Source organism: Vulpes vulpes, chromosome 1, assembly GCF_048418805.1.
Source record: "Vulpes vulpes isolate BD-2025 chromosome 1, VulVul3, whole genome shotgun sequence".
Taxonomy (NCBI): domain Eukaryota; kingdom Metazoa; phylum Chordata; class Mammalia; order Carnivora; family Canidae; genus Vulpes; species Vulpes vulpes.
The window spans coordinates 12919451-12934372 of NC_132780.1; the positions used below are offsets into that span (position 1 = coordinate 12919451).

A 14922-nucleotide genomic window follows, 5' to 3' on the forward strand; every position below is an offset into this window, starting at 1 on the left:
CAAGAAGGGGAAGCAGGGCAAGGATCTGGATCTGAACCCAGGACTGTGATTGCAGGGCTTGTGCTATCCCAGCTCCTGCACAAGAACTGAATCCTTGCAGGGTGGAGAGTGGGGCAGGAGTATCTCCTGCAGCAGCACCACTACTGCCACATCACAGATAACTTGGCTCCATCATTTCTTGAGTGACCCTGGGCAAGGCACTTGCTCTCTCTGGGTCTCAGCTGTCTCACCCATAAAATCAGATAGCTCTAGTATCTACCCACCAGATGACTGTTCTCATTAGATGTGAGCCACTCAGTAAACGTGCATCTTTATAACCTCATAGCTGTTGCCCTATGTCAAGCCTTCTCTTACAGGGTCCCTTGCTCTGTCACTTACGGACTCATGGACTAACTCAGGATGTGCTTTCACAACTCAGTGTATCAGACGTCTCATTTTTTCTGAGGCCTGCAAGCCCCTGCACCCACCTAGTATTTGGTCTTATTTGGGGAACAAAGCAAGAGATGCAGGTAGAGACAGAACACAGAGACATGGGTGGGGGAGAGCACGATGTGTGCGAATCAGAGCAAGACAAGGATCTTCCTTATACCCCCACAATAAGTGAGCCCCCCGTCCTACCTCTATCTCCATATGTGTCAGAAAATTTCTCCCAGGGGTAATTAAGTTGTAACTTGTGGGCAGTGGAGCTCAGGGTTAAGCCCCAGGCTCTGGCACAGGAGAGGTTTGAATTATACCATCACCGCTTCCTGGCTGGATCCCCTCCGGGAAATGCTCTCTCCTTTCTGTACCTCAGTTCCCTCCTCTGGCAATGGAGGTCATAATGAACAGTGTCTGCTCACAGTGTCTGCTCAGCACAGAGGAAAGGGCCTGGCACCCTAACAGCTGGCAGGTGTTAGTGGCAATCACTACCACTGTTTGGGTACCGACTACTCTAACTATATCCTCCTCCTCCTCTCAGTGAGGGGCTGGTCAGGGCTCTCCTGGGTACTTCTGTGTCCCCAGCACTGCAGCCAGACCTCAACTTATTGAGAGAGAGGCAGAGGAAGGGAAAAGAGACACAGCGATGAGGAGCTAGAAAAGATTAAGAAGGGAAAGAGAGCCCTCTGTATCCAACCCATTCACTTCACAGATGGGGAAAAAGAGGCCTGGGGAGGGGCAGAGACAGGGCCTCTTCACGGGATCAGAGAAGTCTGCACCCTAGCACCTGGCCCCACACCCAGCTGCCTCCCTTCCCCAAGCCTGTCCCTGTCACAAGGCTCTGGGAACAGACAGATGCCACTAGACAAAACCCAGGACTTTATTATTCCCATTACAGAGGGCAGGTCTTCGCAGGAGGGAGCAAATTCTGACGGCGGGGAGGAGGCCGCTACTTGCCAGCGATGAGCGGGTTCCGCAGGACCACAATGACGGAGTCCCCACGCAGGAACATCTTGGAGATGTAGCGGTCCTTGTTGACTGGCTTGGACTTCTTCTTGCCCTTGCCGCTCTTGGGGACCTCGGTCCACATCTCCTTCACATTCTCCAGCACCATGTTGCAGTGCCTAGGGGTAGAGGGCAGGCACCAGGAGTGAGGGGGAAGCCTTCTGCCCACCCCTCTTCCAGCAGCTCACATGGGATGAAGGTGTGGGCCTGGGACAAGGACAGCCAGGGACCCCCTACACCACCTCTGCCAGTCTTCAGGTTGAGGCTTGGCCAAAGGACTTCACTCCTCTGTGCCTCAATGTCCTGCTTTCTGACATGGAGTCATTCACAGTGCCTCCCTCATAGGGCTGCTGTGAAGATAAATTAACCAATACAGCATTCTTGCAAAGACTTAGAAGAGGGCCTGGCCCAGGGGAAAGGTAAGCAAAATGGGTCTGCTTGTGCTTCTCAACTCCAAGTACTTCTGAAAGCATCAGCAAAGGAACTGCTGCTATTTGTGGAGCCAGAGGCCCCTGGGGCCTATGGAGGTACGTGATGCCTCCGCCGCAGTTGTGCTTGGTCCCTATCTCCTCAGGGTGCCAGGTGGACACGTTTGAGGACAGTACAGATTAGCCCACTCAGCAAGCACCTGCAATGAATACAGCAGTGAAGCTGACAGATGCAATCCCTGCCCTGATGGGATGTGAGGAGAGAAGAATGCTAAGCAAGTAAACAGATGGATCTGATACACTGTCAGATTACAACCCCTGCTATGAAGAAAAATTAAAGCCAGGTGAAAGGATAGAAAGATAGAAGGAAATGTTACTGAGTGGCAAGAAAAATAAAGTATTTAAGAGTGGGGAAGCTCTGTGCCTTGCTGTAGAGTAATATCCACGAGAGACTGTTGAGTGACAAAACCAAATATGCAAGTGATCTTTTGAAGGGAAGAAAGGGGGTAGGAGAAGCATCTATACTGCCTGCCTCCTTTTGCTTTGTACAGTACAGAATCCTGGAAGACACTTGGAGGCCGGGGACAAGCTGCATGGAATGTTATCATTGGACTGCTATTACTGTTTTTTGAATCCTGTGAATACATTAGCAATTCAGAGAAAAATAAGCTTAAAAAAAAAATGAAGTAGCATACCCACATGGAAACATTCCAAGGCATGTTGTCAAGTGAAAAAGTTGAGGTCTAAAACTGTGTGGTTTGTTATTAGCAGTGATTTAAAATAAAGCATCCTCTTGTGTCTGTCGGTCTGATGTCATGTGAGGGGACCTGAGGAATTTGCCGTGGAAGGATTCCTGGGGAGAGCAACTGACTGACAGGGAGAAAAAGACTTATTCCTCATTGAGCACGTTCGTTTCTTTTGAATTTTGCCTCAACTGCATGCACTGCTCACTCAAGAAAGGAACATAATTAATACAATAAGTAACAGGGTTAAGAATGCCTTAGCTGACCTGCAGGGATGTTCACAGATCACTGAAAAGTGCGAAAAACAAGATGCAGAGTAGCACATGGAAGATTCTATCTTAAAAACAATTACATTTATGATATGACAACATGTCAATTCCACCTCCATAAAGCTGTTAGCTGGGGACCCGGGTGGCTCAGTAGTTGAGCATCTGCCTTTGGCTTGGGTCGTTATCCTGGGGTGCTGGGATCAAGTCCTGCATGGGGCTCCCCATGAGGAGTGTGGTTCTCCTTCTACCAATGTCTCTATTTCTCTGTCTCTCATGAATAAACAAAATCTTAAAAAAAAAATAAAAAATAAAGCTGTTATTTAACACCACAAAGAAGCCCGTGTGTGTGTGTGTGTGTGTGTGTGTGTGTGTGTGTTTGAGCATGAGTGAGTGAATTGTGGCAGGATACACATTAGGGTGGGAAGCTGATGTGGGGGTATGAGGAAGAACTGGGGGAAAGTCCTCTTAAAAAAATGTGGGGGGGGGGGCACCTGGGTGGTACAATTGGTTGAACGTCTGACTCTTGGTTTTGGCTTGGGTCATGATCTCAGGTCATGAGAGTGAGCCCCACATCAGGCTCCTTGTTCAGCAAAGTCTCCTTGGAACTCTTCCTCTCTGCCCCTTCCCCCCAAAATAAATGAAATAATCTTTTTGGCGCCTGCCTTTGGCCCAGGGCGCGATCCTGGAGACCCGGGATCGAATCCCACGTCAGGTTCCCGGTGCATGGAGCCTGCTTCTCCCTCTGCCTGTGTCTCTGCCTCTCTCTCTCTCTCTGTATGACTATCATAAATAAATAATAATAATAAAAAAAATTAAAAAAAAAAAAGATGTGGACACACAAATGTATATGAATAAACCACTACCTATTGTGCTCTTACTAAGCACCCAGGTGCCCTCTTCTAAGCAGTAAGCCAGTAATTCTCACTACATCTCACCCCCAGAAGGAAAACACTAGTATCACCTCCAGCTTGCAAAGCAGGACACTGGAGCAGTGGGATGATGTTTTAGAAGTGGCACAGCCCTGTTCAAATCTAGGTCTATCTGCCTTTTTGGGCCCAATACTTCCTGTTCTCACTCTTATTCTCCTCGAGAAGAAACCAAGGCTCCGAGTGAAAAGACTTATTCATGGTCATATAACAGCTTGTGGCAACATTCTAGACTTACACTTCGCCATACCACATCCCAAATGCTAACTGAAGGCTGCAGGTTTTATGTTTATTGAGCATTTATCATGTTAGCTACTGAGCCAAGTACCCTTCCTACAGAAATATTTAATCCTCACAACTGTTCTACGAGGGGTATTTTTATGACGCACAGTTTGCAGACAAAGACGCTGAGGCCGAGAGAGGAAAAACCACTTGTTGTTCCTTCTGGCTGAAACACTCAGACCCTGGCTTGCTCCTTCATTGTATTTAGGTGTGTTCATCATGGTCTCTTCCTATGGGACCCCTTGCGTTACCGTCTAGGACAACACCTCCTTCCCAGCACTCCACACTCTCACCTGCCTTTACTTTTCTTATGACACATTGTTTGTGTGCTTGCTGTTGGTTTCCCTACCTACAGCATAAGCTCTCTTAAGTATAGGAGTCCTCTTTCAGTCATTGCTATGTCTCTGGAGCCTAAAAAAAGTACTGGGCATGGTACTTTTATTTTTTTTTCTTTTGGGGCATGGTACTTTATATCGTAACTGCAAAACCTGATTAATAAGAGCTTCCTGGTGCCAGATGCTGTACTTCTAATGATTGTATTACACATCACATGTATTAAGTCACTGAATCTCTGCAATCACCAGAATTACTGCCATTGAATGGAAGAGATAAAGTTACTTGCTGAAGTTTTCATGGCTGTTAAGAGGCAGAGTCGAGATACAAACCCAGGAAGCCTGGCTCCCAAGTACATGCCCATCACTACTGTCCTGCACAGCTGGAAGGACAACAAGACACCGTTGCACTTTAAGGTCTGAATATGCTTATGCCCCAGGACTCTGAAAACCTTGTATTTGGGTTCCTCACACTGGAACTGTGTCTGCATTTCCAAGCCTGGACAGAACACCTTCCAGGACCCAGGTGCTCACCTGTCGAAGGCCTTCACACGGCCCAGGAGCTTCTTGTTGTTGCGGCAGTTGATAAGCACCTGGGTGTTGTTCTTGACTGACTGTGTGAGCACAGAGAGCGGACCCGTGTTAAACTCTTCCTCCTCCCGCTTCTGTAGCTCCTCTGGGGTCATCTCACTCTTGGGTTTGTTGAGGAGGCTCCTGAGGGGCAAGCATGGAACCCGTAGGTGAGAGGCCCAGAGCTGGAGAGTGGGTGGTCACATGGTCTCCCCAGCCCACCCACCCCCCTGCTCAGTCCCTCTTGCATGGCATCACCAGCTGGATGCTGAATAGACATTTCCAACCGTATACATCCTCAGTTGAGCTCCAGATCTCCCAATCACTCAAACCTACTCTTTCCACAGCCTTCCTCATCTCCATCATTCTAGTTCCTTGAGCAGAAACCCTGATATCAACTTGACTCTTCTCTCTCACATCCTACATTCAATGTCAGCAAATTCTGTCGTCTGCCTCTAAAATATACCCAGAATCTGTTTCTTACCATGGCCTAAACCTTTATCATCTCTCTCCTGAGAGCCTTACTTGTCTCCCTACCTCAGCCCATGCCCTGGACCGTCTGTTCTCCACAGCAGTCCCAGAGGTTGTATCAAAACCTAAGTCATATAATTTCACTCTTCGAAACCCTCCCATGGCTCCCATCTCTGTGTAAAAAGTAAAACCCAAAGTTTTTACAATGCCTGGCATCTTCTCATCCTTCTCTGTTCCAGCCAGTGGCCTTGAAGGTGGTCCTTTAAGATATTAGGCAAGGGGCGCCTGGGTAGCTCAGTGACTGAGCATGTGCTTTCCGCTCAGATCCTGACCCGGGGCGGGGGGCGGGGGGGATCCCTGGGTGGCTCAGCGGTTTAGCGCCTGCCTTTGGCCCAGGGCGCGATCCTGGAGTCCCGGGATCAAGTCCCACATCAGGCTCCCTGCATGGGGCCTGCTTCTCCCTCTGCCTGTGTCTCTGCCTCTCTCTCCCCCTATGTCTATCATGAATAAATAAATAAAATCTTAAAAAAAAAAAAAAAAAGATCCTGACCCAGGGATGCTGGGATCTAGTCCCACATCGGGCTCCCTGTGGGGATACTGCCTCTCTGTGTCTCTCACAAGTAAATAAAATCTTTAAAAAATATATAAGATATTAGACAAACTTTCACCTTGGGCATCTCCATTCGTTTTCCCTCTGCCTGGATACCTCCCCAGGTATCTTTGTGGTTCTCAGGTTCTTCAGGTCTCTGCTCAACTGCTGCCTTCTCAATGTGTCCTGCACTGGTTATTGAGTTACTTTCTCTCAAAACTAGTACTCCCCATTGTTTGGATCCTGCTCTTTTGCTTCTTTACTCACTTAGCTCTGATCACCTAACACACGCCATACACTTTACATTTTTATCACCGGTGTGTTCATTGTCTGCCTTTTCCCACACCCATAAGCTGCAGCAGGGCATTTTTCTTGCGGGATGGGGGTCGCAGTCACTGATGTATCTCACGTAGTTAAAGCAGTGCCTAATACGTGAGTGCTGAATGAATACCAAATCAGGAAAATCATTAAGGCGATTCGTGAGCCGAAAAAGTCGCGAATGAGGTGAACTTCTCCAGCTCAAATTGTACGGGTAAGTCCCGTACCTCAAACCGTTATTTCTAAAACTCCGCACTCCCGTTTCCCAGGTTCTTTGCTTCCCCTTAAAATCCATTTCAACGAGACTCATTATCTGGGAAATCCCGGCTCATTAAATGATCAAGTGCCTTCCCTCGAACTCAGGACCCGTCAAAGGCCCCATGCCCATCCTCAAACTCGTCAGAACGCTGCGTACTTTACCCCTAAAATCTCTGCCTCCGATCCCGCCTCGCCCACCACCGGCAAAAGGCCACATCTACGCCCTCGACCCCACTCCCGCCGGGCCTCACATGGTGGTAGCGGCTGCGCTCGCAGATCAGCTCCGTCTTCCCCGCGTTGCTCCTGCCTCTGAAGAGAGGGCTACAGGCGGGACTTCCGTTTCCTGTGGCCCACTTCCGTCGGCGCCTGCGCAATCCCAACCTGCACGGTGTGGGCGAGGCCTGTTGCCGTGGCAATCCGCGCCGGCCCCGCGCAGACGTGGGGTAGAAGCACTGCGTAGTAGTTCAGGGTCTTTCAGGACCATATGGAGAGAAGACAATGGAGACAAGAATAAAGCGGGTCCGACTCAAATCGTTTCGTTGTAGAGCGGCACAAGTTGAAGAAGGGACAGAACACGGCATTCCAAAAGCCCGCCGGCTCCGCCCTCGGGGGCGCGGCCTCCGTGTGGCCAATCGGCTCCTCGCTTCTGGGACGGACACCGCCCCTTTTCCATCGGTGTCGGTTCGTTTACGTGTCTATTGATCTTTCCGACTTCGAGTAACCAATCCTTTGCCTTCCTACGGGAGGGGCGGAGACCTGCTCCTAGGTCCAACGTTTTTCAGGATCAAACATTGCTCATTGGCTTCCGTTCCTCCGCTGAGGCGGAGCCTCTCCCTTTCGCTCTACCCTTTTGGGTTGTGCAACCCTCAGGGGAACCAACCCCAAAGCCCCAGGGAGACAGGAAGGCGTGTTCTCAGAGTGAGAGTCGCCATTGGTTTCACTGACCGAGGGTGGGTGGGATGGTGCAGCCGCTCTTCGTGTTCATTGGTTCGGTGATTCCATGGGGTGGGATTTGGCTGGGCCTAAACTATCCGCGGTCCGGGACCGGTTTCGGGGCGAAGCTGCCATGCCTTCCGGGGGCCGCGGGCGGTCCCGGCTACGGCTCGGGGAACGTGGCCTCTTGGAGCCGCCCTCCCCGCCCAAGCGCCGCCTGCTCCCGCGGGCGCACTTCTTGCCTCTGCTTCTGCTGGCCCTGGCCCTGGCTTCGGCGACCTACACCATCTGGAGCGGCTGGCACCGCCAGACTGAGGAGCTGCCGCGGGGCCGGGAGCTGCGGGTGAGGCCCGGCAGGGGCACGGGCACCGCGGGAGCCCTCATTCCCCGCCTCCCCTTCCCTGAGGTCTCAGGTTGACGTGGCTGTGTCGTCTGGCCCAAGCTGCAGGTGCTGCGGTCTCCGTCGTTAGAGCGCATGCCCGTTGCTAACGAACTGAGGCTTTGGGCTTGTTCTGTAATAGGTGGTTCTACCTAAGAGGAAGAGTCTGCAGTAGTAACACTGGGAGTTCTGGGTTCCAATCTGAAAGTCAGCTATTTGGAAGAGTCCCTTCCTCTCTCTCGGCCTCGATTTCCCCATCAGGATTGAGGTGGGCTGGACCTGGTGGGTTTAGAGGGACTTTCCTTAGCCTAGGATTTCTTCTGGAAACCTCCGATGCTGGAGGTTCGAATTAGGAAGAAGAACCGGGGCTTCTTAGGGGCGATGGCGTCCGGGTTAGGGTTGGAATGGGGGTTGCCCTCACGTTCGGTTCTTCTCTTCCTTCTCCTTGCTCCCTCCTCCTAAGGGCCGCTTGATCGGAAGCCTCTCCGAAGCCCGGCTGCGGCGGGTGGTGGGGCAACTGGACCCACACCGTCTCTGGAACACTTATCTGCGCCCCCTGCTGGTTGTGCGGACCCCGGGCAGCCCCGGCAATCTCCAAGTCAGAAAGGTAAAGGGCTCCACCTCCCACCTCTGACCCAGCAGCCTGCCAGGGAATTGGAACTAGGCATTCTTTTTTTTTTTTTTTTTTAAGATTGTATTTGTTTTCTCATGAGAGACACAGAGACATGGGCAGAGGGAGAAGCAGGCTCCCTGCGGGGAACCGGATGCCGGGGCTCAATCCTAGGATCCCAGGATCACGACCTGAGCCAAAGGCAGAGGCCCAACCACAGAGCCACACAGGTGGAAATAAGCATTCTGCCCCAAATCCCCCAAGCAGCTAAGACCCCCAGCTGAGGCTCTGACTGGAGCTAATCGGAATCTAGAATCCCACCTTGGTAACCACAACTGTATTGCCCTCTGTATGGCCCCCAAAAGCTGAGAGTGTGCTAGGCAACAGCTCTATGGGGTGAGTACCAATGTAATCCTCACTCTGCATATGGAAACTGAGGAGCAGAGCAGTTAGGCATTTTACCCAAATCCCACAGCTAATAAATGGTATACCTAGGGTTTCAACCCAAACTTCAGGTTGATTCCACAGCTGGCACAAGAACATCTCTATATTGCCTCCCAGAAAGCATCCAGTCATTTGAATACTTACCCTCTGAGTTCAAATCCCACATCAGCCACTTGGAGTGTGACCTTGGACTAATTTCTTAACCTTCTGTGCCTTAGTTTCCTTATCTGTGAAATGGAGCCATTGACAGTCCTCACTCCTATAGAGCTCCTAGAACAGGGCTTTGGCACACAGTTAGTGATTTGAAGGGTGAGCTGGGATTATCTTGGCATCGAGCCGCAGAGTCACAGCACACCTGGCATTCTGTAGGGTCTCAGCAAAAGCATGTCAAGGGAATGACTGAAACCAAAGTGGGGATTATGAGTCAGCCCAACTACTGTGCATGGCTCAGGTCACATGGCTCTTTTCCTGACCTCCTCCCCAGTCCCCACCCATCCTCCCACCTCTCTCCTGCCACTAGTTCCTGGAGGCTACACTACGGACCCTGACGGCAGGCTGGCATGTGGAACTGGACCCCTTCACAGCCTTGACACCCCTGGGGCCACTGGACTTTGGCAATGTGGTGGCCACGCTGGACCCAGGGGCTGCCCGTCACCTCACCCTTGCCTGCCATTATGATTCCAAGCTCTTCGCATCTGAGTCGGTTCCCTTTGTGGGGGCAACAGATTCGGCTGTACCTTGTGCCCTGCTGCTGGAGCTGGCTCAGGCCCTCGACAGGGAGTTGAGTAGGGCCAAGGAGCAGGTGAGGAATGAGGGAAGGTGTGGGGGGCTGGGGCTGCCTCTACCCTAGTCCAAGCCCCCATCCTTCCCTGCCTGGATATGTCTTCCTACCTCTGTTCCACACACGTAGTCACAGGGACTTTTCATCCCCTGAATGTCCAGTCCCAGCTCTCCTCTGCCCAATACCCTTCCATGGTTCCCACCTCATTGCAGGCATAAACCTTATGCCTTATAGTGGCCCTCATGGGGCCATGTAGATCCTTTGCGTTCATAACTCACAAGGATTACTCCCACCTGAGAGCATTTGCACCTGCTGTTTGCTCTGGCTAGAATGTTCTTTCAACAGATACCTTCCTGGCTAGAAATGTCACCCTTCATTCAAATGTCCTCTCTGATGTCACCCCCTCAGAGATGGTTTCCTATCCACCCTGAAGGAGCTCCCTGTCACTGTCCCAAGCATTGTGGTGCTTTATGTTGTTGCATTTGTCTGTCTTCCCAATAGGCAGGGTTTTTGCTGCTTTTGTCTTCTGCTGTATTCCCTGGGCCCAGAGGATTACCTGGCATAAGTTAGGATGTCAAGAGAAATGTGTGGAATGTATAAATGAAAGAAAACACAAATCTCCTCCTCCTGCTCAGGCCCCTTCCATGGTTCAAACCCCCTCTAACAAAGCCCAAGCTCCCTGGCACTTGCTCATACCTTAGGCCTTTTCACAAAGCTCTCTAATCTGGCACCGGCACTTGGCCATGTTGCTTCTTGCCTGGGAACACCTTTCCCTCTGCCCCATTTCACCAGGCCAGCTCCCACTCACCTCCATACAGACATCCCTTCCTAGCCGACTCAACATGCTCCCCAACTCCCTTCCTTTTTTAGAACCCCATAGTTCTTTTAAATTTTATTTATTCATGAGAGACATAGAGAGGCAAAGACATAGGCAGAGGGAGAAGCAGGCTTCCTGCAGGGAGAGCCTGATGCAGGACTCGTTCCTGACCTGAGCCAAAGGCAGATGCTCAACCACTGAGCCACCCAGGTGCCCCTAGAATCCCATAGTTCTTGGAAGCATTCGTCCCATGTGCATTTCACTGTATGAGGACTTGTTGTGAGTCTGTCTCTTCTGCTAAATGAGCCTAAGGAGTAACAATAATAATCAGGGCTGACTCTTTTTGGTTACTCTATGTCAGGCACTATTCCAGGACCTGGATTCTCATCCTACTGTATGATTAGAATTGTTATTAACCAAAAAAAAAAAAAAAAAAAAAGAATTGTTATTAACCCCATTTTGTCATCTGACACTTTGAGATGTTAGTCACTTACCCATAACTACTCAGCTATAAAGTGGCCGAGCCAGATTTGAACCCCAGTGGTCTGGTTCAGAGTCTACACTTCTGGCCACCATGTTCTATGAGTGAGGACACCTAGTTTGCCCTATTCAGTGGTGCAAGTGGGCAGGAAGGTGGACTGGTTGAGGCTGAGGCCTGGAACCAAGCTGGCCCTGACCACCAGCTCCCACAGGAAGCCCCGGTGACTCTGCAGCTGCTCTTTTTGGATGGTGAAGAAGCACTGAAGGAGTGGGGACCCACCGACTCCCTCTATGGCTCCCGGCACCTGGCCCAGCTCATGGAGTCTGCACCCCACAGCCCGGGCCCCACCAGGATCCAGGCTATCGTAAGACCAGGGCCCCATTGGGTTCCAGTGAGGGAGGGAGTGGGCGATGCAAGGTTGCAACACCCCACCTGGACTCTCTCTCCCTAGGAGCTCTTCATGCTCCTTGATCTCCTGGGTGCCCCGAATCCAAACTTCTACAGTCACTTCCCTCATACAGCCCGCTGGTTCCATCGGCTGAGGAGCATCGGTAAGGGGGAAAGTGAAGGGGGGCACCTGCTTTCTGAGGGGTCATCCAGACTGCCCTCTACCTCCTGAGGCACTAGGGCAGAAACATAAAGATCCCATGGCAATCAGGTGTCGTGATTACACACAGGCTCTGGGGGCCAGTAGCCCTGGGTTTGAATTCTGGCTCCGCCTCTTACCGGCATGTGAACCTGGGCAAGTGGCTTCATTCATCTCTGAGCCTCCATTTCCAATCTGTAAAATGGGCATGCTAGTAACAATAATAGAGGTATCTCCCTCCTGGGCTCAGAGAGAATAGAGGAAACTGGGAATACAGCCTGTAGTAGGGCTAACTACCTCCTTTTGGGGGACTATCAGTGCTTTACCCCAAGCCTCCTGCCAGGCCCTGATCTGTGAGCAGGGGAACTTTTGACCTTGAGGTGCTGACCTTTGCTCTCTAATCCCCACCACCTGCAGAGAAGCGCCTTCACCGCATGAACCTGCTGCAGTCTCATCCCCAGGAAGTGATGTACTTCCAGCCCGGGGAGCCCCCTGGTTCTGTGGAAGATGACCACATCCCCTTCCTCCGCCGAGGTACTTGCTATGGGGGGGAGGGGTGGAAGGTAGGTGGGGGGCGTCCAAGGGAAGTTCAGGTAGGACCTGGCCCTGACGGCTTCCCAGGGTTGGGGACTGGTGATAAGTGCCTGAACTTTTCTTTGCCTTATCTTTCTCATCTGTAAAATGGGGATGCTAATAGCTCCTATCTCAGAGTTGTTGAGGGGATCGAATGAGCTCATATACTTAAAGACGTTACTTGCACAGTACCCGGCACACAGTAAGCATTCAAAGAATGTTAGCTACTACTGTCAGTGCCTCCATGACCCCAGATTCCAGTACTTGGCTTTTAAGGTCCTGGCAGCCCAGCAGAATCACCTGAGGAGCTTCGAGAAATGCTCAGTTGCATTTCAGGCCTGCTAAACCACACTCTTGGGTCTCTGCGTTTTTTTCACCAAACTTCCAGATGATTGTGTTGCACAACCAGGACTGAAGACCTCTGGTAGAGGGGTTCAGAACATAGGTTTTAGAATCAGACAGGGTTGGGTTCTAGTGTCTGCCACTTACCATTGGCTGACCTACAGCAGATTACTCAGGCTCTCTGGTTCTGTCTCCTGTGTTTCTTCTGGAAAACACACCTGTATGTGGATATTCATAATCATGGGGTTGGGAGGATTGAATGAGATTAGGTACATAGAATGCTTTCTCATGCAGTACATGTCATAATATAGTAAGTGCTAAAAATTGCTTTTTAAATTTTTACTCTCGGGATGCCTGGGTGGCTTAGCAGTTGAGTGTTTGCCTTTGGCTTGGGGCGTGATCCCGGAGTCCTGAGATTGAGTCCCACATGGGACTTCCTGCATGGGGCCTGCTTCTCCCTCTGCCTATGTCTCTGTCCCTTTCTCTGTGTCTCTCATGAATAAAATCTTGAAAAATAAAAAATAAATTTTACTGATTTACTTATTCAACAAATATGCCATTCCTGACAGTGCCTTCTTTATTGATTCTTTCAGTGATTATTTCCCAACGCAGGTCCTGGGCCAGGTGTCAGCAGTCCAGTAATGGGCCATAATCTGCCTGGGTCCTGTCCAGTGGTGGGACAGACATTTAGCGAATCTTGACACACACAGAGGGAAGTGCTCCAAGGACAGGGAAGCCATCTTAGTGCAGGGATTAGGATCACAGACTTTGGAGATAGGTGGCCTGGGTTCAAATTCTCACTGTGCTGTTTGCTAGAGGCAGGGCCTCAGGCAAATCACTCTGCCCGCCTCTGTGCTTCGGTGTCCTCATCTATAAAATAGGGATAAATGTAGGATATATATTTTAAGATTTTTATTTATTTATTCATGAGAGACAGAGAGACAGAGGCAGACTCCCCTCAGAGTGGGGAGTCCAATGTGGGACTTGATCCCAGGATCCCAGGATCCCAACTTGAGCTGAAGGCAGACGTTTAACTGACTGAGCCACTCAGACGCCCTATATAGGACTATTGTAAAGGATTACTGTATGGGTAAAATTGTGTGTGGAGGTGTGTGTGGCCTTAGATGAAGGCCTGGAATAAAACTATGTATGACAGAAGTGCAAGCTAAGGGTGCCTGGCTGGCTTAGTCAGTAGATCTTGGGGTTGTAAGTTTGAGCTCCACATGGGGCATAGAGGTTATTTAAAAAAACAAAAATTTTTTAAAGGTGCAAGCTATAAATAAAGAAGAGAAAAAGAGCCTATGATATACCTGGCAATATGATGTCAAAGACCTCTTTCCCTTCTGGTCTTTGGCATAATCCATTAGGTTTTGAGTTTCTTCAATTTGTGTGTGAGAACAATAGATATACTGGATATATCTTTTTAAAAAACTAACATGTTGCCCTCACATGCTTAAAATCATCATTCAGGGTTCTTCACATGCCAGGACAGAGTATCTTCAGGGTGGGGCTGAGGCAAGTTTACCCAGGCACAGATCTGACCAAGCCTCCCCTCTCCCCTACAGGGGTCCCTGTGCTCCACCTCATCTCCATGCCCTTCCCCTCCGTCTGGCACACCCCCGATGACTCTGAGGCCAACCTGCACCCACCCACCGTACACAATCTGAGCCGCATCCTCGCCGTGTTCCTGGCCGAATATCTGGGGCTCTAGCTAGCCTCCTTGGCTGATTCAGAAGGAGCAGTGCCCAGCCAGGACGCACCAAGGACACTTGGAACCAGTGGAGCTCAGGCCAGGCTGCCTGGGATATGCTGAATAATCCTTTCTTTTTTTTTTTTTTTTTTTTTGGTTCCACTTGTGCAATGATTGGAAGACCCTCTTTCCTTTGGCTCTTTCAAGCTGTCACTCTTCAAAGACACAAAAGAGACGAGACCACTGTGAGGGTGACAGCCAAAGGAGTAAGAACTTAGACCCTGTCCTGAAGGAAGCTCTTGGTGTGAAGGTTTGCAAGGGGTCAATGCTGCTGTTTTATAGTTAGCACATCTTGGACTGGCATCTGGGGCAGCAATACCAGCCCACCAAATGAATTCTCTGTGGCTTATGGTTTAATGTCCACAGATTGCTGTGTGGTGTCCACAGGGGATGTGCTGGTAAGCAGGAACAGAGGAGGTAGAAGCCAATAGTTGGGAACTCGAGTCTGTCAGACCCAAGAGCAATAAACCAGTGTTTCTGTGAAACATATTCTACAGAATTAGCATAACTAGGTGTTTTGTGAAAAGGGGGATCAAAGATGCGGGGTGAGACATTAAATGAGTTTCTTCATTGCACAATGTGAATTTTCAAGTGTAAGACAATTAATGCAGTGTTGTT

General features: G+C 50.3%; 2 protein-coding genes across 3 annotated transcripts; one reads left to right on the top strand and one right to left on the bottom strand.

Moving 5' to 3' along the window:
* Positions 1-1273: 1273 nt before the first annotated feature.
* Positions 1274-7425, bottom strand: SNRPD2 (small nuclear ribonucleoprotein D2 polypeptide). Its single transcript, XM_026013700.2, has 3 exons — positions 6860-7425; positions 4937-5116; positions 1274-1541 (listed from the first exon to the last, which is right to left on the bottom strand). Coding segments are annotated over exons 1-3 (357 nt in total). The 5' UTR covers positions 6862-7425; the 3' UTR covers positions 1274-1366.
* Positions 7426-7608: 183 nt separating this feature from the next.
* On the top strand, positions 7609-14888 carry QPCTL (glutaminyl-peptide cyclotransferase like). Of its 2 annotated transcripts, none has more exons than XM_026013698.2 (7): positions 7609-7884; positions 8384-8527; positions 9495-9776; positions 11256-11417; positions 11505-11604; positions 12057-12173; positions 14120-14888. In XM_026013698.2, the coding sequence occupies exons 1-7, from the start codon at positions 7609-7611 to the stop codon at positions 14263-14265; spliced, it is 1227 nt and encodes a 408-aa protein (XP_025869483.1). In that variant the 3' UTR covers positions 14266-14888. The 2 variants fall into 2 exon arrangements, with proteins under 2 accessions (XP_025869483.1, XP_025869484.1); XM_026013699.2 differs by having other exon boundaries at positions 11265-11417.
* Positions 14889-14922: the final 34 nt, after the last annotated feature.

Bases quoted from the DNA above. Each gene is read 5' to 3' on its own strand.
- SNRPD2 (XM_026013700.2), bottom strand. The intron at 1,542-4,936 runs GTGAGCACCTGG...CTCTACCCCTAG, and splicing joins CGTGTGAAGGCCTTCGACAG to GCACTGCAACATGGTGCTGG.
- QPCTL (XM_026013698.2), top strand. From the start codon at position 7,609: ATGGGGTGGGATTTGGCTGGGCCTAAACTATCCGCGGTCCGGGACCGG. The intron at 9,777-11,255 runs GTGAGGAATGAG...CCTGACCACCAG, and splicing joins TGAGTAGGGCCAAGGAGCAG to CTCCCACAGGAAGCCCCGGT. The intron at 12,174-14,119 runs GTACTTGCTATG...TCTCCCCTACAG, and splicing joins CATCCCCTTCCTCCGCCGAG to GGGTCCCTGTGCTCCACCTC.